At 43.1% G+C, this 21,955-nt stretch overlaps 1 protein-coding gene across 3 annotated transcripts in view; it reads left to right on the plus strand.

Annotated features, from left to right (window-relative positions):
* The window catches only part of TULP4 (TUB like protein 4), a 224,868-nt gene that overhangs the window by 145,318 nt on the left and 57,595 nt on the right, over window positions 1-21,955 (plus strand). For all 3 annotated transcript variants that reach the window (XM_059401351.1, XM_059401352.1, XM_059401353.1), the window contains exons 3-4: window positions 1,791-1,919; window positions 15,090-15,251. In XM_059401351.1, coding sequence (XP_059257334.1) covers window positions 1,791-1,919; window positions 15,090-15,251 — 291 coding nt within the window. The remainder of the gene's footprint in view (window positions 1-1,790; window positions 1,920-15,089; window positions 15,252-21,955) is intronic.

Consider the following 21,955-nt stretch of genomic DNA (forward strand, 5'->3'; position numbering starts at 1 on the left):
CTGTCATTAAAATGCCTTTGGACATTGAAAATCACCTTCTGGATGTCGTTGTCAATAACCTTTTACAGTTCAAAGATATAATTGAATAAGGATCATGACTTCTAATTATGTATTACTTTTTGGCCCAGCACACTCTGAATTACTGTGTGTCAGTATTCAGAGATGAGCCGGCCTCTGTCCCTTTCCTCGGACGCCCAGCTCAGCGGGGAGGCGAGCGTGTAAACCAGCGGTCAGTGAGGATGGTGGCCATGCCGCGCTTGCAGAGCTGTGCCAGAGGGAGGCGGTGGGTCCAGCGGGGAGAGAGCGGGATGCGGCTGCCGAGGGCGTGGTTGGCGTCTGCGTCCGTGCAAGCTGGCTTTGGCAGGGAAGCCATCAACTAGGTGAGATTTGTCTTGTGATTGCCAGGTCTCAAAGGATTGCAGTCTCACGGCTGTTTTTTATTTTTTTATTTTTTTGCAGAGTTTTAAAAAAGAACTGCAGTGTCCTTACGTTTTAAGGGGGTAATAATTTCCTCTTGCATTTTTTTTATGCATCTTGCAACCAGCGCTGATGCCACCAAGTGTGGCAAACCAAGGCTGGGGGCCTCTACAGCTCTCTGGTCCCTGAAAACCAACTGAAAGACCTAAAATCAGGTGTGCCCTTGGCACAGGTTTGAGAAGCAACAGGACTTTCGTGTGAGTCTGGTTTGGACGCAGTGGGGGCTGGGGGGTTGAGGAGGGGTCAGGCCATTACAGAGGTCCCTGACAGCCTGTCCTTGGCCTTACTTGTTTGCTGTTTTACAATTGGAGATCATTTACACTGGTGCTGCCTGTTCCTCAGGGTCATGAAGTGAGGTCCTGGGGGGAGATGGGGTTCAGATCTTTTCTTATGAGCAGTGGCTGTGCTCGGGCTGGTTAACGACAGTGCTCGTGTGACAGACACACATTCGTGTATGTCTGTGCATCCGTGGATGTCCTGACTCTCAGATGGACTTTTACCTTCGTGTGTGGGGCCGGGTGCTCTCTGTCGGGGCATTGGTCACATAGCGTCACACATTGTGAACGTAGTAAGTGCAGACCAGACGTCTGACTGAACGAATGGGATCCTCACGATCACCAGCATAGGCCAGTGGGGTGACACCTGGGAAACGTTTCCCACAGTGAAGGCAGGGTATTGTTTTGTAGTTCGTGGGCTCCCGGGCCCACCTCATAGCCATGTGTACTGACGGGTTTTACTGGGCTCTGTGAGCCCTGCCCTCAGACTCCTTGGGCATTCCCCTGATCACACAGACCACCCACCAGAGAGGCCACCTTTGGGATGAAGGAGTGATAGTTGAGGAAGATGAGAGTGATTTTTCCAGGATCAGAATTTTTCAAATTAAAAAATTAAGTTGTTATAACTCATAGGTTTTGAAGCTTTTAATTCTTTGTATTTCCTCTCTGGTAAGTATGAAATACTTAGACATGCCAACTGTATTTTTTTCTAAGTTGTTTCAATTCTGAACTGTTCTTGCACTTGTCAGAGGCAGGGCTTCCTCTCTGTTTTCTGGCAATGGGCAGTTTTGTGCCACAGCTTATTGTTTGCCCAGGTGTCTGTCGTTTGTCAGGAAGCCTTGTCATGGGCGTCTAGTTCCCTGTGATTCTGCCTCCTGTGGCTGTGCCCTGTACCCCTGCTGATCCCCACAGCTTCCCTCAGCCATTCATTACCTTTGACGATGCCTTCTCTTCAGTTCTGGTCTCCTCTCTTTAGAGACCTGCTCCTGGCCCACCGCTTCATTCCCTGTGGTAAATACCTTCTTGGTTATTTTCTAGGTTGTGCTGGTGAGATGGAATGAGCCATACCAGAAGCTGGCCACGTGTGACGCAGATGGAGGGATATTTGTGTGGATTCAGTATGAAGGGAGGTGGTCTGTGGAATTGGTCAACGATCGAGGGGCTCAGGTGAGTGGGCAGGAGTCTCTTCCAGTGAGACATTGCTGGAGAGAGAATGCAGAGCACGTATTCCAGGGCAAATGGGAGCTCCTTCCAGAAATAGGTGGAGTAGAAGTAAATAGAAGTTAATAGTAGAATCCTGCTTTTCATTCCTCTCAAGTGTATCACTTGATAAAAAGAGAACGATCATTCTTCTCTATTCAACTATTCTGTTGTTGTGAGAACTCTCCAAGTTTTAAGCTTTAATTAAATCTGTGAAATCATTTTTTACCATTCATTGTTGTGATTACATGTTAAATTTGGATCCTCTGAAGTGCTTATGGCATATCACTTTTCTGCTCCCTTTGAAAGGTACTTTCCCTGTGTTGTAATCTTCATAGTTTTCTTGCAGGGAGCTCCACACGGAACTGTTCTCACAACCTCCTCGTCAAGCTGAGTTTTTAACACTCTCTTCTGTCAGGTTTCAATTAGCGTGGCCACCTGTTGTCACCCCTCAGCTCTTCCTTTCTGATACAAATTTGTCTCTGCTCTGAGGAAAACAGGCACTCTAGGGACTCCCTGCTGAGTGATGCTATTTTTAAACCTGCTCCAGAGATTCTTCTGGTTTCTGGTACAGATCTGGCTCTTCCCTCTTCCCCCTGTGAGGATGGGCCGTATGGAGCTCCGCGTCTTGTCTTGTGTTCTTAGGGACACAGGTCTCATCCCCGGGATTTGACAGAACTCTGGCTTCAGAATCCAGTCCTCAAGGAACCTTTCTCCATGAGGGCTGTCTTAGACTGTTTTTCCTGATCCGGGGATGGTTTCCCTGGGACTGCCTTTCTTTACATTTCTGAGGAAGTGGATTCTCACCCTCTTTTCTCCCATCTGTTGCTTAAATAAGCTACGAGCTCCCCACGTTTAAAGATACGACTAATGAGGTGACGCAAAATTGCAAGGAGCAAAGATCCATTAGCAGTTGCTAATGTTCTAACAATGTAAGTTGTCATCACGGAAGACAAATCTACCCTTAGGTAAAAGAGAACATTCTTTTTGAGTGAATTCATGTATTTGTAAATGTGTAAATGTGACCATTTTGACTGACTCAAAAGGCTGCACCAGTCTCCTGTGTACCTCCATGGAGTGAAAAAAGAAAGACACAGAACCTGCCCTGTGACTGCTAACCAGCCACTGTGAAATAGAGCCACAGATGTGGAAATCTCTGTGGCCATGAGAAGTTCATGCCACCCAGACAGTAGACATTGTGGTCAAGGAGGTGGGCTCTGGAGTCAGACAGCAAGACCAAGAGTCTCACTCTGTGATTTCTCAGTAGGGGATACTTCTTCTCGGTGCCTCAGTCTTCTCATCTGTAGCATAGCGACTCTAATGCTACCTGCCTCAGAGGATCGCTAGAAGGATTAAGTAAGATGAAATGTAGAAAGTACTTTGGGCACTGTACATGACAGTTGTCACTGCTTACTGCTCTAGTGCCTATAGTATTAGGAGGCACTGCGACCTCGTACCCCTGACCGCAGAAGGTACCTGCCCTTAAATAGCAGCCAAAATGTCGGGGGCGCCTGGGTGGCTCAGTTGGTTGAGCCTCTGACCCTTGGTTTTGGCTCAGGTCATGATCTTGGGGTCGGGAAGCTGGGTCACGCACTGGGCTCTGTGCTCATGAGGGTTCTTTGAGAGATTCTCTCTCTCTGCTCTTCCCCCAACTCGCACGCGCATGCGCGCTCGCTCTCTCTCTCTCTCTCAAATAGATAGATAAATAAATTAAAATCTTGAAAAAAAAATAGTCATACTGTCATCACCAAGACTGTCTTCAGGCCTTGAGGCAGCAGCACTTTGTGGCTTTCTGTGAAGAGGAGACGTCTCTGACTTCATGTGTAAGGGTCTCTAAAACACTCTCATTCCCCCACCCACCAGAGCGTGAACTCTTTTCCTTAGGTCCAGTGGTCGAGTCTGACGTGCCTTCAGACTTTGGACAACTAAAGGTCTCTAACGCATTGCTCTGAGAAAAGCCACAAAGAGAAGCTAGGACAGACTCCGACTGCTCGTCGTTTTCACGTGTTGTCTCTCGGTCTCCACAGGACTCCTCCTGGGCAGATGCCATTTTCAGTTAATGGAAGGAACAAACCCTGGTCAGGGAGGTTGAGTAAGCTGCCTGGGGAACTTCTTGGGTGGTAAAGCAGAATCTGAGGCCAGGTCTGAGTCCAGAACACTCTGTCACACTGTCTTCCTCCCAGGCAAGACGCTTTTTTCTCTTTTAGCAGAAATGCATGTATTCACAGTATCTGAAAGAGCTCAGACTTCACTACCGTCGAGAGTCCAGCCCCTCCACCAAGCATTGCTGGTGCCACACTGTTTTATCCTGGCGGCAGTCTCTCGAAGGATGGGACCTTCTGTCATCCCCGTAGAGCAGCTGTGTGGTTTCCACTACCACCACATCCCTCAGCTTTTCTTTTCATTGAGAATCTGGCACAAAAAAAGTGCTTCAGAAATGAGAAAGGGAGGATGAATTCAGAGCTGGAGGTGAATGAACTTACACGGACCGTAGAGGAGCCGGAAGCCCCCGGACTCTCATGGATACCTGTCCGTGCCACGCGCGGAGCGTACCCGCTGCATCTGTGACCTGATCCGGATTTTTATAGAATTTTTCTTGTTTGGAATCCTGATTCTGCAAACCTCGAAACCCACTGAACAGTTGTCAGCAGTGAACACTTACTGCCCAGGAAGTTTTGGTTGCTTTAAATTGAGTCGGCATCAGAACTTACCTGAGTAAAGAAACATCACGCCCTGGGGCTGATGACTCACTGGTTGAAGAAACAGTGGCTGTCTGTGCCCCTGAAATGGCACCTGCTGGGAAGAAGGACAGTTCTGTGCTTGGAGGAAAAGGATCCTTGAAATCTGCTCAGAGGAAAATAATTCATTTTAGAGGAAGTGACAGGGGATCCGTGTTCCACAGTGTGACTTGCACTGTCCCGAAGGAATGAAACACTTGGGCAAAGCTAAGTGATGCCTTAATGGTTTCTTTTTCAGGAAACGATTATGAGTCCTTTATTTCAGCAGCAGGTTTAGAGCAGTGCATGCATTGTTGTGTAGGATTAGTCACCAAGGATGGCTGTGCCCTGCACAGGCATGGGCCGTTGTGATGAAAGCTGCCTCGGGCCGAGGTCTGACAAGGCTCGTGCTCAGACACAGCTAATCCACGTCGGATGCCATGCTCACTGGGCAGCCAGAAGGAGGGGGGCTTCCTGCTTATTTTCTTCACAGCACTGGGTATCAGTTCCCTTCTTCTTGTTTTTCCATTCGTGGTATATTCCTGTCACTCTATGCTGACCTAATTTAGTAAACCCAGTGAGTTCATGGAGACATCCTTTCTTATCATTTTCTCCGACTGCATGACTGGTGGAGTCTTGGGGAACCTTCTTTTCACTGGCCATCCCCTTCCACCCCCTAGTAGGATGTTTTTCTTTTTAGTACAAATCTCTACCAAGGTAAATGAGTTAGAATCCATATAAATAAGTAGCATTGCTTTTGCAAAACGAAAAGCCTTTAAATTATCTCTAAAATATATTTTTATTTTTCTTAAGAAAAAACGAAATAGTGTGGTTAGCTAAAACATAGGATCAGTGAAACCAAGGTTTTGAGTTTACCCTACTAAGGAAACAACTTTTTTCAGTAACCTCACACCAGCTGTTGAAGGGCTGTTTCACAAACCCATCCATTGTCACAGTGTGGACACGCTAACCACTGTAACCTGTAACCCCTGCTGGGAAAATAGCAAGTGTTCATGTTTTTTTGGTGTCCGTTTAGTATATTTTATCTAAAATGTGATATATCCAGTAATGTCACCAATTTTAAAGGAAGTTATACATTTCCCAGGAACAGTTTTATGAATGAAAGGTAGGCATAACTATAGAGATTACCAGGTAATCAAAGGCAATTAAAAGGTAATTCAGTAGGGGAAACAATAGTCTTTATTTTTTTTCTCTTGAGATGTAATTGACATATAACGTTATATTAGTTTCAGGTATACAGCATAACAATTTGATATTTGTACATACAGTTGACCCTTGAACAACTGCAGTTTGAATGGCATAGGTCCATTACATGTAGGTTTTTTCCGACAAACATAGTACAGATTGGGGGGAGGGGGTCAAGCTAAGATGGTGGCGTAGTAGGAGGACCCTAGGCTTGCCTCGTCCCTTGAACACAACTAAATAATTATCAATCAAATAATTCTGAATACCCAAGAAATCAATCTGATTGCTGACAGGACAAACTGTACAGCTAGAGGGAGAAAAGAGGCCACACCAAGGAAGGCAGGGAGTGTAGAGATGTGGTTTACAGGAGAAACTGATCGCAGGTCCTGCGGAGGAGAGGGAGCCCTGGTTGAAGAACGGTGGGAGAGAGAAGAGTGCGTGGGGTCATCCAAGGAGAACACTTCCCCAAAGCCACTGGTTGGGGAAATGAGAGAGGCTGATTTTCATGATTTTGTGCAACCAGTGGGCCTCAAAGACTGGAGTCATAGAGGTCTTGGCAAGGCTGGGATAGAGCCTTGAGGGCACTGCCCTACTCCTGGAGAGAAGGCAGACAGGGAGTCTGAGGCAGATGGCAGAATCTGAGGCTGACCTAAGTCACAGAGAGAGACTGTTCCTCTTTCCTAGCGCGCCTCTGTGAGAGGCGGCGTCGCCTCTCGGGACAGAAGAGCCGGTCGTTGCCATTTCCGTCCCCTGCCCTCAGCATAGGCTAAGGGACACCTGCTAAAGGAGGCTAATGTGGACACTGGCTCTTTGGCCTGCCTTGCTCCAGATCCCATGCCCCTCTGCTCTGGCGTGACACCCTTTCTGGGTCAAACTTGGATCATCCCAGCACAGTGAGACCCTCTACCAGAAGACCAGTGCGGGTCCCCATCACATCAGGTCCCTAAAGTTTGGAGTTTTGAAAGTCAGCCAGCTTGGCTGGGATCGCGCCCAAAGTGCACTGCGCTGCTCCCGGCAGACAAGCAACCCAGAGACAGTGTCAGAACAGCGATATGAAAAACACATGGACGCATGAAGGAAAATTAATTGCTCTTCTGGGAGGGCTTCCCTGAGAGCAGCAAGCACGGGCTCCACGCTCCCAGGACAAAGGAGCTGGCTGGTGCCATTCCCCTCCCCTGCCCCTCTGCATAAACCAACCTCAGTAAACAGTACAGCGCAGACCCTGGCTGGCTAACCTGCAGACGCCAAGCCCTGCCCCCCTGTGCTCTGCTGGTTCTGGTTGTCTCTCCCAGGTGTGCCTAATGACAGCTCAGTGGGTTCCTTCACCAGAAGACCATCGGAACCCTCCCCGCCCACACATATACACCATTTCTGTCAACCAGAGAGTTCTGCAAGGCTTCTTTTCTAGTGGAAGTCGCATCTGGTCTCATTTAACAAGCAGACCAAAGTACACCTACTTAAAACTCACCACACGCTGGCCAGGGTCTAAACACTGTCCATTGCAGACAAGGAAGAGCCTCTGTAAATGACTGATCTGAGGGATAGAGCAGCCAAAACACAGCAGCAGAGTGCATACAGCACACACCAGGGGCATTTCCTGAAGCAGCAGGCCCTGGACATTACATGACCTCTTCTTCATAAATCCATTACTCTCAGGAGTTGGAAATATGACAGGATTTTCTAACACAGAGAAGAAGACAGAGACCCAGACAAAATGCCAGGACGAAGGAATTCATCTCAAAAGAAAGAATAAGAAAATGTCATGGCCAGAGATCTAATCAAAACAGATTTAAGTAATGTGCAGAATTTAAAGCAACAGTCATAAAGGTGCTCACTGGGCTTGAGAAAAGACCTCAGGGAGACCCTTACCACAGAGATAAAAGAGCTAAAAAACAGAAATGAAAAATGCAGGATCTGAGATTCTAAACCAACTGGATGTCATGACCACAAAGATAGAAAAAGTAGAGGAACAATTAAGTGATCCAGAAGGTAGAATTATGGAAAATAATGAAGCTGAACAAAAGAAAAATTATGGAGTGTAAGAGTAGGCTGGAAACATAGTGATTCCATCTAACCTAATAACATTGATGTCATAGTCCCTGAGTCCTGAAGAAGAAGAAGAGAGAGAAAAGGGTGCAGAATGTTTATTTGAGGAAATCATAGCTGAAAACTTAATCTGGAGAAGGAAACAGATGTCCAAATCCAGGAGGCATAGAGAACTCCCATCAAAATCGATAAAAACAGGCCAACACCAGACGTATTGTAGTTAAATTTGCAAAATATAGTGATAAAGAAAAAAAATCCTAAAAGCAGCAAGACAAAAGAAGTCCCTAACTGTCAAGGAAAGGCCCATAAGTTTAGCACCAGATCTCTTAGTGGGAAAGAAAGACCATAAGTGACAAAGACTAGAAAGGACCAGAGAAAAATCTTAGAAACAACCACAAAACAGGTAATAAAATAGCACTAAATACATATCTGTTGATAATTATGCTGATTGTAAGTGGACTAAATGCTCCAATCCAAAGGCATAGGGTGTCATAGTGCATAAAAAAGTAAGACCCATCTATATGCTGCCTACAAGAGATTCATTTTAGACCTAAAGATACTTGGAGGTTGAAAGTGAGGGGATGGGGATATACTTATCATGCAAATAGGAGTCAAAGCCAGAGTAGCAATACTTCTATCAGACAAATAGATTTTAAACCAAAGACTGTAAAAAGAGATGAAGAAGGGCACTATATCACAATAAAAGGGACTATCCAACAAGAAGATCTAACACTTGCAAATATTTATTGCAAGTGTTATGCAATAAATTTATAAATTTATGCCCCCACCTTGGAAGCATCCAAAACATAAAACAGTAACAAACATGAAGGAACTCACCGATAATAATACAATAATAGTAGGAGACTTTAACAACCTATCAATGGACAGATCATCTAAGCAGAAAAACAAAGAAGCAATGACTTGGAATGACACACTGGATGAGATGGGCTTAACAGATATTTTCAGAACATTTCATCCTAAAGCAGCAGAATATACATTCTTTTCAAGTGTACATGGGATATCCTCCAGTGTAGATCAGGCCTCAGCAGGTACAAAAGGATTGAAAACATACCAGGCATATTTTCTGACTACAATGCTATGAAATTTGAAGTCAGCCACAAGAAAAACTTTGGAAAGATCACAAATACATGGGGGTTGAACAACATGCTACTAAAGAATAAATCAGTCAACCAGGAAATTAAAGAAGAAATTTAAAAAATACATAGAAACAAATGAAAACATGGTGGTTCAAAACCTCTGGGCTACAGCAAAAGCAGTCCTAAAAGGGAACTGTATAGCAAGATAGTCCTACCTCAAGAAGCAAGAAATTTTTCAAATAAACAACCTAACCTTACACCTAAAGGAGCAAGAAAAAGAACAAATGAAGCCTAAAGCCATCAGAAAGGAAATAATGAAGATCAGAGCAGAAATAAATGATACCAAATAAATGGTATCAGAAAACTGTGGAATAAAGCAATGAAACCAGGAGCTTACTCTTTGAAAAAAATTAATGAAATTGATAAACCACTAGTCAGACTTCTCAAAAAGAAAAGAGAAAGGACCCAAATAAATCAAATGACAAATGAGAGAAGACAAATAAAAACTAACACCACAGAAATACAACTATAAGAGAAGATTAAGAAAAATTATATGCCAATAAATTGGACAGTTTGGAAGAAATGGATGAATTTCCAGAAACATATAAACTACCAAAACTGAAACAGGAAGAAAAATAGGAAACTTAAACAGACTGATAACCAGCAAAGAAATAGAATCTGTAATCAAAAACCTCTCAACAAACTAAAGTCCAGGGCCAGATGGCATCACAGGGGAATTGTACCAAACATTTAAAGAAGTGTTAATACCTATTCTTCTCAAACTATTTCAGAAAATAGAAACAGAAGGAAAACTCCCAAACTCCTTCTGTGAGGCCAGTATTACCCTGATTCTAAAACCAAACCACTAAAAACATGAACCACAAGCCCTTATCCCTAATGAACACAATGCAAAAATTCTAGCAAATTACTAGCAAATTGAATCAAAAGGTATACACTTAAAGAGTTATTTCATCAAAATCAAGTAGAATTTATTCCTAGGCTGCAAGGGTGGTTCAGTGCTTGCAAATCAAACAACGTGATATACCACATCAACAAAAGAAAGAATAAGGACCTTAGGATCCTCTCAAGAAATGTAGAAAAAGCATTAGGCAAAGTACAATACCCATTCATAAGAACAAACCCTCAACAAAGTAGGGATCGAGGGAACATACCTCAATCTCATGAAGGCCATGTACAAAAAACCTACAGCTAATATCTTCCTCAGTGAGGAGAAACAGAGCATTTCCTCTGCAGTCAAGAGAGGGATGTCCACTCTCTCCAGTTATTTCACAGAGTATGGAAGTCCTAGCTGCAGTAATCAGATAACAAAAAGCAATAAAAGACATCCAAACTGGCAAGGAGGAAGTTAAGCCTTCACTAGTTGCAAACAACATGCTACTCTATATAGAAAACCTGAAGGACTCCACCAAAAAATTGTTAGAACTGATAACTGAATTCAGTAAAGCCACAGGATACAAAATCAACATATGGAAACCTGGTGCGTTTCTATACTCTAGTAATGAATCAGCAGAAAGAGAAGTCAAGGAATCAATCCCATTTATAATTGCACCAAAAACCATAACATACCTGGGAATAAAGTTAACCAAAGAGGTAAAAGGTCTGTCCTCTGAAAATTATAAAACACCAATGAAAGAAAGTGAAGATGACACAAAGAAATGGAAAACATTCCATGCTCATGGATCAGAAGAATAAGTATTGTTAAAATGTCTATATTACCCAGAGCAATCTACACATTTAATGCAATCCCTATCAAAATACCACCAGCATTTTTCCACAGAGCTAGAACAAACAATCCTGAAATTTATATGGAACCACAGAAGACCCTGAACAGCCAAAGCAATGTTGAAAAAGAAGAGCAAAGCTGGAGGTAGCACTTCAAGTTATATCATAAAGCTTAAGACAGTATGGCACTAGCACAAAAACAGACATGTAGATCAGTGGAACAGAATAAAAATCCCAGAAATGAACCCACAACTATATGGTTAACTAATCTTTGATGAAGCAGGAAAGAATATCCAGTGGAAAAAAAGACAATCTCTTTGACAAATGGTGTTGGGAAAACTGGACAGCTACATGCAAAAGAATGAAACTGTACCACTGTCTTACACCACACACCAAAATAAATTTAAAATGGATGAGAGACCTAAATGTGAGACAGGAAACCTTCCAAATCCTAGAGGAGAATATAAGCAGTGACTTCTATGACACTGGCCACAGAAACTTGTTATCTATCTGTTGAGGCAAGGGAAACAAAAGCAAAAATGAACTGTTGGAACTTCATCAAGATAAAAGACTTCTGCACAGCAAAGGAAACAACAAAACCAAAAGGCATCCTTCAGAATGGGAGAAGATAATTTGCCAATGATATATCTGATAAAATGTTAGTATCCAGAATCTATAAAGAACTTATAAAACTCAACACCCCAAAACCAAATAATTTAGTTTTAAAAGAGACAGAAGATATGAATACTTTCCCGAAGAAGACATACAGATAGCTGACAGACACATGAAAAGATGCTCAACATCACTCATCATCAGGGAAATACAAATCAAAACTACAATGAGATATCACCCCACACCTGTCAAAATGGCTACAGTTAACACAGGAAACAACAGATGTTGGCGGGGAGACAGAAAGGGGAAACCTTTTGCAAAGATGGCAGGAAAGCAAACTGATACAGACCCCTGGAAAACAGTATGGAGTTTCCTCAAAAAGTTAGAAATAGAGCCACCCTACAATCTAGCAGTTGCACTACTAGGTATTTACCCGAAGGATACAAAAATATTGATTTGAAGGGATACATGCACCCCGATGTTTATAGCAACATTATCAACAGTAGCCCTCGACTGATGAATGGATAAAGAAGATGTGATATGCATTACACACACACAGTGGAATACTACTCAGCCAGCAAAAAAGAATGAAATCTTGCCATTTGTGATGATATAGGTGGAGCTAGAGAGTATTATGCTATGCAAAATAAGTCAGTCAGAGAAAGAAAAATACTGTACGATTTCACTCGTGGAATTTAAGAAATAAAACAGATGAAATAGAAGAAAATTAAAAAAAAAAAAAAAAGTAACAAGCCAGAAAACAGACTTAACCATAGAGAACAAACTGAGGGTTGCTGGAGGGGAGGTGGGCAGGAAGGAAGGCACTTGTGATGAGCACTGGGTGTTGTATCTGACTGATGACTCACTAAATTCTACACCTGAAACTAATATTACATTGTGTTAACTAACTAGAATTTAAATAACTTAAAAATACAGATTAATACTGTAAATGTATTTTCCTTATGATTTGCTTAATAACATTTTCTTTTCTCTAGCTCAGGAGAGTGTAAGAATACAGTATATAATAGCTATAATATACAAAATATATATTAATTGACTGGTTTTTTGCTCTTCATAAGGCTTCAGGTCAACAGCAGGCTATTAATAGTAGTTTGGGGGGGAGTCAAAAGTTCATGTGGATTTTCAGCTGCATAGGGTTCAGCCCTCCAATGCCCTGTGTTGTTCAGAGGTCAACCGTATCATAAAAGGATCACCATAATAACTCTAGGTAACATCCAAGGAATTTTTTGACATGGTGCTGAAACAACTGAATGTCTATATTTAAAAACAAAAAAGCCCTTGGGGCACCTGGGTGGCTCAGTCAGCTAAGCACCTGCCTTCAGCTCAGGTCATGATCTCAGTGACCCATGGTGGGGGGTGGGGGAGCTCCCTACTTGTGCTCACTCTGTCTTTCAAATAAATAAATATTTAAAAAACAACAAGCCTTGATTCTGACATTATCCTCTGTACAAAAATTAATTCAAAATAAATCGCGGATGTAAATGTAAAAACTAAACTATTCTGGAAACCCTGAGTTTGCAACCTTGGATTAGGTAAACATTCAGTGGGATTGGACATAAAAAGCATGAACCATAAAAGAAAAAGAACTGATACTGGACTGCATCAAAATTTAAGGCTTTTTGAAAGATACCACTAAGAAAATGCAAAGGCAAGCCACAGAGTAAGAGAAATTATTTGCAGCATACATATCTGACAAAGGATTATATCTGGGATTTTTATAATACAATAAGGTGGAAAACTCATATATTCATATATACACAGACATAATATATACATCTGTATGAATATTCATACACATAACACATATATATGAATAAATGAATAGATACCTATAGCAAGGGATTTGAACAGACATGTCCCAAGAGATGATGTGCAAATGATCAGGAGGTATGTGAAATGTTCAGTGTGGCTGCATTGGAGAAATGCAAATTAAGAGCACAGTGTTCTGTTACCACGTACGTACTGGAACAGCTAACACGAAAGAGACTGAAGTACCAAGTGTCAGTGAGACTTGGACGTGCTGGTACTCTCACGCACTGCTGGGAGTATAGCATGGCCTAACCACTTCGGAAAATAGTTTGGTAATTTCATATGCAGTTAAACTTAACACTTACCATACGGTCCAGCAATTAATTCTACTCTTAGGTATTTATTTACTTAAGGGAAATGAAACTATGTGTCTACAAAGAGTTTTGCACATGAATGTTGATAGCAATTTTATAATAGCCAAACAGTGAAAATAACCTAAAAGCCTGGCAATTTGGGTGGATAAATAAACTGTGGTCTATTGATACAACGGAATACTACTCATCCGTGAAGAGGAATGAACTGCTGACGCACACACGAATTTAGAATACTCCCAAACCATAGTAGTGAGTAAAAGCAGCCATACACAAAGTGAGCATATTAGATACACGGTTCCATTCGTGTGCAATTCAAGAATAAGCAGCCCGTGAGAGAAATTAGATCACTCTTGCCTTGGACCAAGGGTGAGGGTAGGGAATTGACTTCTGAGGGGGAACTTTATTTTATTGTATATAAATTATACCTCAGTAAAATTGATTTTTAAAAAGATAAATACTATAAGCAACTACTTGCCAGCAGTTTGGAAAACGTACATAAACTGGAAGAATTTTTAAATAATTCAATAAAACTGACTCAACAAGAAGAAAAAGCTATAAAGTTTCATTAGTACTAAAACTATTAAGTAAATTAAAGCAGTGGTTAAAATTATTTCTACAAAATAATTTAGAGCCAGATAGTTTTATAGGCACGTTACATCAAACTTTCAAGCAATAGGTATCCCAGTTTATACAGATTCTTCCAGGCAGTGGAACAAGAGGAAGAACTGTCCGGCTCATTCTGAGAGGTCAACATAACCTTGAGAAATCCAGACAAACGCATTACAATAAAGGAAATCAGAAGTTTATTTTACTCATGAATACAGCTGTAGAAGTTCTAAATTCATTAGTATACCAACTTCAGCTGTATCTATAAAAGACAGTACTTCACCTCCAAGCTGGGCTGCTTCTAGGCATGCAAGGGTAGTATAATTTGAGGAAATCTGTAGAAGTAATTGACTACACTAATAGAATAAAAGATTTTAAAAATGTGGTTATTGAATAAATGCAATAAGTTCATTTGATAAGTTTGTGTGATTTTCCAGTTACATTTTTTTTTTCATTTTGATTAAGGGAATATTGTTAGCAAGATTGGGAAAGTCATGTAATAAGAGACTGAGAACTTTCCTATTTTGATAAGTGACCCAGAGACACTAATGGAGAATCTATTACTGTGGGTGGGAGGCAGAAAGCAGGGACACTGAATGGTTTTTGGTGAGGCCGTTCACCAGACGTGTGTGAATAAGTTACTTACCACCACCACCCCCCTACCCCGTGTCTTTTTTCTCCATAAAATGGACATGATAACACCTCCCTTGAACAAGGCTTAAAGAATTAACATATGTGAAGCACTTAGCACTGCACTGACACTTGCTTTTCAAATGATATCTTTTATATTATTTTTTTAATCTTTTATATTATATATTGGTGTTATAATACATATATTTTACATAATGTTCTCTTTAAGGCCATCTGACTCTTAGCCAAAGACTAAGTTAATGACTGTAGCCTTTGATAAAAGTGCTTTCCCTTTCTAATTACAATTGACACCTTTTGTCTATGTGTGTCTCAAAGGTGAGTGATTTCACGTGGAGCCATGATGGGACTCAAGCACTCATTTCATATCGAGACGGGTTTGTCCTGGTTGGTTCTGTCAGCGGACAAAGACACTGGTCATCCGAGATCAACTTGGAAAGTCAAATCACATGTGGCATATGGACTCCTGATGACCAACAGGTAAAGCCTCTTGAATACAGGTGTGTAATGTTAAAACCATCTGAGCTGAAGAGGAAGTGAATTGCATACAGTCACACAGGGAAGGGGAAGGGGTAAGGGAGGGGGAAGGCGGCTCAGAAGCCTCTAAATGAATCTTAAAAGTGCAGAACAACAACTATGTCCAGGTAAAAATTGAAACAAAACTTTTAAGTGAACCATAGAGTGGAGAAATAGTATTTCCCATCAGTATGGGAAACACTGGGTTGGCATTTTAGAAAATATTCATGCAAATATACTTTTTAATCTTCATAAATAGTTGATAAATGGATAATGGCCATAATGTTTCACCAAGGAAGTTCAGCTAGTCAGTATTCATATGGTAGAAAAGTATGCATTTTCAGGAGACAGATACAAAATCACATAGGATATGGTTTCACTTATTAGCAAAGAAAATAAAATGATACAGATGATATACTCGTTAATGATAAGGTTCAATCAAAGGATTCTTACTCATTGCTGGTAATAATGTGTACTGAACGTATGGGGAAGCAGTTTGGGCAGAATATGTCAAAAGTCTTAAAAATTGTTGTTCACTTTGACCTGTTAATATACTTTAAGAATGTATCTAAATGAAATAAAAAGGAAGAAAATAAAAGTTATAGTTATTAAAGCATTACTTAGGATAGTAAAAATTCAGCAGCAGCCTAACTTGTCTAAAAATAGAGTGGTTAAGTAACTGTGGTATTACCATGGAAAGAATTATATAATAAGTAGTTCAGAAAGTTGTGAGTTGTGTTTATGAAGGCGGTATAATAATCTGGAAGAGCTCTTATGGTATAATGTTGACCAAAAAAATCAGGAATATGAGACAGTGTATGTGGTATGATTACCATGTCGAACTGCAACCAAAAGAAACCTATCCACGAGCTGGAAAGACCTGGAAGGAGACAAAATGCCACAGGTAGGTTGTTTTACAGTGATGAGCTTTTGGGTCATTTTCTAAAACCCAATTTTAAAATATTCTTTATCTATTTTACTTTCATGATAAAATAATATATAGCCTAATAAAATTACATATTGATAATTCATTTTTTAAATAAAAAGGTTGGCCAGGTAAAACCTTTATAAATATGAAGCTTGTGTTTTCCAAGCACAACAAAATCCATAAAATGCCAGGACATTTCATAGCAGAGATTTTAGTTCATTATTGGTAAAAGCAAGCCATATAAAGGGAACCATAACTTTCATTTTTTAATCTTTTTTCTTTTAATTCTTCTTTTTTTTTTTTTTCAAATACAAGTGGTCAGTATTTTTTCTCTTTCTTCTCAAAATTACTACTATGAGAGCTGCAAAGAAACAGTTGCAAGTCCAAGTTTCTTCCACGGCTCCGAGGCTCCTAGGTACCCCACGCATATGTGTGTTTTCAGGTGTTTACTGCCCCTAGAGTCGCTCTGAGAAGTCAGCTGCGGCCCATTCAGTGGCCTTGCCCACACACCTCTCTGCACGTTTCCTTCTCTGTGGTGGGGGTGTGAATTATTTCCTGCTCTTTCCCCCTGGCTTTTGTAATCAGATGAGCGAACAGATGTGAAAGCACTTACACATGTGGAAGTGGAAGTCTTGGCTTCACATTCTTCCCTTGCCTCGAGGGATGGAACGTGGGAGGCTCATGTCCCAGTGTCCTGATAAGCTACGCCTGCTGGACATACTTGAAGAGTGACAGGCACAGGACCCAGACATGCCAGGGGCACAGTGGGCAAGACTTGGCACCTGCCTTTGTTGTGCTGGGGGACCACAAACGTCCCTCACTGCATCCGGCAACGTTGCTGCGGTAGCAGACACCGTGGAGTGGTGGGCACGAGGGAGTGCAGATGGGCTACAGCTTTAAAGCCAGGCAGAGGCACTTGGGCTTGGCTCTGTAGACCTGTCTGCAGGATCAGAGAGTGATCCTGGCTGGTTGTTGGTCTCCTGGCCCACAAACTCTGTCTAAAAGACTGCTTTTACTGGTTCTGTATTTGGGGCTAGCAGCTAGGGTGTCATTCAGGGAAGGTGCTGCACTCACTGCCTTTAAGAAAGGTTGCAGACCCCTGAAGCAATGAGGGTCCTTCCAAGAATTTAACGTAGAGAAGGGATGGACAGGATACTCCCATCAGTCATACTTGAACCGAGACATGGAAAAACAATAGTCCTTCCTCCTTGTCTGTCACTCTTTCATACCTCTTGCTTGGTTCGAAAATGATTAATGAGAAAAAAGTATGAAGACAATTCAAAATGTAATGCCCTGAGCTCTTTACAATGGGAGCTGATGTTCAAAGCTGTACCTCCTCCTCTTCCCTTGCCCCGGAGGATCCCCTGCACTTGGCAGAGTAAACCGTCATTCAGATGAAGCCGCCGCTTCCCATCTTGAGATACTCCTGATCCTACAGGACTTCAGGTTGTTTCCTAACTTTTTAAAATGTAAGCAGTACTATTTTACAAGTGAGTTTGAGAGTCTAGCTCTTTTCCTATTTGTCATATATTTTCTTCAGTTTAGAGTGGTGTTTTCTGTACCCTTTGGGGGATTGTAGACTACTTTAAGTATCGGGTGGAAATTGGGAACCCTTTTCCTGGAAAAATGTGCACACGTACATACATGTTTGTATCCATCACTTCGCACAGGATGCTGGGAGCCCGTAGGATTCCATGCACGAACACTCCCCCTTCAGATTCCTGATCTAGACAGTCTAGAGTGATACTTGGGGTCATCTTCCGCAACTTTCTGGTACGCATGTATTCAAACATTGCAGAAAAGCTGAAAGAATGTACATGCCTTAAATCCACCACCTAATTGTTTCCTGTATTTGTGCGCGCCCTCCCGCCCTCCTCCTCTCCCCTTCCTGCCCCGCTTCTCCTTCTCTTTCCTTTCATACACGCACACATTTTTGCAGGATTATTTTTGGAAATAAGTTGTGGACATCGTGTGCATCACTTTGAAATATTTCAACATGTTTGTTGTAAGAATAAAATTCTTCTCCTACATTATCGCCCCCAAGAAATTAGCACTGTTTGCTCGTAGCTCCCTAATTGTTACAAGAATGTGTTTTGTAAGCTTTTCTTTCTTTCTTTTTTTTTTTTTTTTTTTTGTTATTTAGAACTGGGATCCAGGTTATGTACAGCAACTGTTTATTATATCTTCTGTCTAGAAAAATTAACTTTTTGTTTATTTTTTGACATTACCTTTCTCACAAGTGTAATGCAGTAACTTTGTAGAATAGTCCGCAGTCTAGGCTTGTACCATTGTTTATCCATAGTATTACTTAACTTCTACTAGCCTCTATTTTTTATCATCTGGAAGTTAGGCTGAGATCAGGTTTGGACTAAACAGTTCGGGTGAGGATGGTCATTCACACGGAGCCACATTAAAAGGCGTATAATGTCTTGTGATCCCACTATGAGGATCACAAGAGGAGAGGAGAGTCTGATGGAACCTTCGTAAAAGCAAAACTACTTTTCAAAACTTACTAATTTCATCTGTACATATAGCGGATTTTTTCAAGCGATGTGTTTTAAGTCAGGTTAAAACTTGTCTTCCATTAAATTGCAAGAAGGGAATGTGACTTAATGTCCTTGGGCTGCCGTAGAGAATTCTACAGGCTGGAGGCCTTAGACATCAGGCATTTATCTCTCACAGGTCTGGAGGATGGAAGCCCAGGATCAGGCATTGGCAGGCTTGGTTGCTCTTGAAGCCTCTCTCCTTGGCTGGCAGGTGGCCCCCATCTTCCTGTGTCCTCACATGGCCTTTCCTCTGTGAGCTCATCCCCAGTATAGCTTCTTTTTCATATAAGGACACCAATTCTGTTGGTTTCGGGCCCTATCCTTTCAATCTCATCTAACCTTCATTACCTCTTTATAGGCTCCATCTCCAAGTACAGTCACATTAGGGCTTAGGGCTACAGTGTATAAATTTTGAGGGGGATACAAACATCCAGTCCATAACAGCCTTGTAAAAAATATGAGTCTTCAAGAAATATTTTGAAGAATAGAAAATTCTCAGAGAAGACACTTATATAAATTTAGCTTGATAAACTTGAGATGTATTATAAATGGAACAGTCTTTGTAGGGCTTGGAAGAAAAAACAAATGATATAAATAGAAAATGTCAGAAATAAATACAAATATGACTGGGGAAAAAATTTCTGTAGGTCCCAAGTTGATCAGGAGTCATGCAGCAGTGAAGCTTTTGCCATTTCTAGGAAACACCCAGCGTCATAGCACAGTATGTAGGGGGAGAATGCAGAGTTCCCTCTACGGTCTCCAGGGCTCTGGGAGAACACCATGCCTCTGGCTACAGGAAAGTGCTCTGAGACGCCTGCATTTACACATGACCATCTAGCGTTCTCCGAGTCTTATGTGAGCATCGCTCCCTCTGAGAGCCTTTGAACCAGAGAAGGTTGCTGAGAACGTGAGATGCGTTTCCATCAGGAAGTCAGAGAGGCCAGCGCATAAGTCACATGTGTAGACACCACCGTGACTCTCCTAGAACAGCCACTGGCTGGTGGACCTGTGTCCCGGGAAGATAGGACAGAAGGAAAAAGCCTGACTCACATCTGAGGAACTGAGGTCAGAAGAGGAAGAAGGAGTGCACCTGCACCCGTGCAGGAAGAAAATCCCAGTCCCGCCCTTCTTGGGAGAACACCTTGCAAGAAGCAGGCTCCCAGGAAGCCCCTTCTGCCCTGGGCACAGGAGTTCTGCCAAGAACTGCTTCTCCGGCTGGTGCTTTGTCTCCTCTTCCCGGTGCCCTCATCTACCATGCTCCTGGAGGGCGGCACATGCGGAGTTTGGGTGCCTGAACTGCTTGAATTAATTTTATGGGGATCTGGAGGCGCCAAAGCTGTGTACACTTCAGGGAGGTAGCAACAGCTGTTGTCACACACAGCGCAGCCCCAGGTCAGAAGCCAGGCGGCTCCTCCGGCGCTCGCTTCAACAGCACCTTCACTACAGTTGGAATAATACAGAGATTAGCTTGGCCTGTGCGCAGGGGTGACACACAGACGTCATGTGGTTCAACCCGGCCTCACCACTTCCTCCCTGACTCGGGTCCTTTACAGGGATCTCAGTCCTCGCCTGTTGGCCTTGCTTTGCAGCTGATCCTGTGTTCTCCTCGGGCAGACCTCTCTCCTGAGGCTCCCAGAGCTGCGGAGCTCTTTCCTCATGTGACGCCCGTTCTCCAGGCAGCCCGGGCTTCACGTCGTCCCCCCTGCACTGCCCAGCCCCCCGAACAGGCCGACTGCGTTCTCTGTGATCCCAGGCTGCGTATCCAGGCCTCCTGCTTTCCGGACACTGCTCTCCCAGCCGGCAGCGAGGCCTCGATGGCCAAGTCCGGTCATGTCTTTCCGTCCTTGTCTTTCCTTTTCCCAGTACTGCCCCGCACAGCCCGCTCCTGGAAACCCTCCCGGCCGCCGGCTTTGCTGACCCAGCCTGCGCGGCTCCGGCACTCGCCCCTCGTTCGTACCTGGTCCACTTCCCTAGCTGGCCAGTGGTGGGCGTTTCCCCTTTCTTCTGTCCTCGGGGTGATTTCTCCCACTGCCACCGCTCGCCAGCCCCCACCTGAGCGTGCAGGCTGCCCAGGCTGCGAGCTTTGTGAGCCATCTGTCCCTCTTGTCCCTCCTGCTAAGCACTCCATACCCGGACCCTGCTCAGATCCAGCTCGGTCCCAGCTCAGCTCGTCAGTCCCCCGCCCTGTCCCGGCCTCTCTGTTGCTGGTCACTTGCACCCAGCGGGGGGGGGGGGGGGTGCCCCTGACCTTGCCCTCTTCCTGGTCTTCACCTTCCGCTTAGTCACTAGGGCCTAGGGATTCCACTTCTTAAATCTTTGTGTGTCAGGGATTATTTATTTATGTTCAAAGGCTCAAGATGGTTACGTGTAGCCCAGCTTGAATGAAAGGGCGTCTGCTCTCACGCCCCTTGCATCCTGTAACAGGGCTGCGGGACCGGCAGCTTCTCCTTGTCGCTCCTCCGCTGCAGCGTGGTTCCCTGGCTGGTTCCTGCTCTTTGTCAGTGGCTGCTTCTGGCTCCGTGAGCTGCCCCTTTCTTGCTTCCTGAGCAGTGAGGGAATGAGTGACTTTTCAAATCTTTGAAGTTATTTCAAGATCTCCCTTTGCCTGCTGCCACAGCCTGCAAACTGCTCCTCGCAGAGTTCCGTGGAGCTGCCTTCGTAGGGCAGGCAATGGAGGGAGCTGCGGGGAGGAGGGGCCAGGAGCACCCGACCAGAGCCCCAGGCACCTCCACTTCTGTTTTAGGTAGGAAATTGGAATATGTCTTGCATTTTGTTTTTGAGGGAAAATCTATAACAGAGACATGAGTCTGGTTATGTTTCCTGTTTATTAAGTTTTAAAACAATAGTTCTTAAAAGTCCAATAGTACTACTACTACTAGGCTTATGATGAAAAATTTACAAAGCAAACAAAACATAGACACCTTTCATTCCTGGTACCATCCCTCCCACTCCCTGATTCCTGCTTTCTGTAGCAACCACTTTTAATTCTCTGCGTTCCTCTCCATATTTTGAATGATGGGCTTGTTTGGTCAGATCTCGATTTTTTGGACTCCAGTATTCTCTACTAACTTCCTACCTGGAAAACGAGAAGCTGGCTCTCTTGGAATGCCCCTTTCTATACGAGCCCCTCAGCGTGCTCCTGGCTGCACAGCTGGTCATTCTGTGCTCAAAGTGTGATTCACAGATGACGGACA

This window comes from Mustela nigripes, chromosome 5, assembly GCF_022355385.1.
Source record: "Mustela nigripes isolate SB6536 chromosome 5, MUSNIG.SB6536, whole genome shotgun sequence".
In the NCBI taxonomy this organism is placed as follows: domain Eukaryota; kingdom Metazoa; phylum Chordata; class Mammalia; order Carnivora; family Mustelidae; genus Mustela; species Mustela nigripes.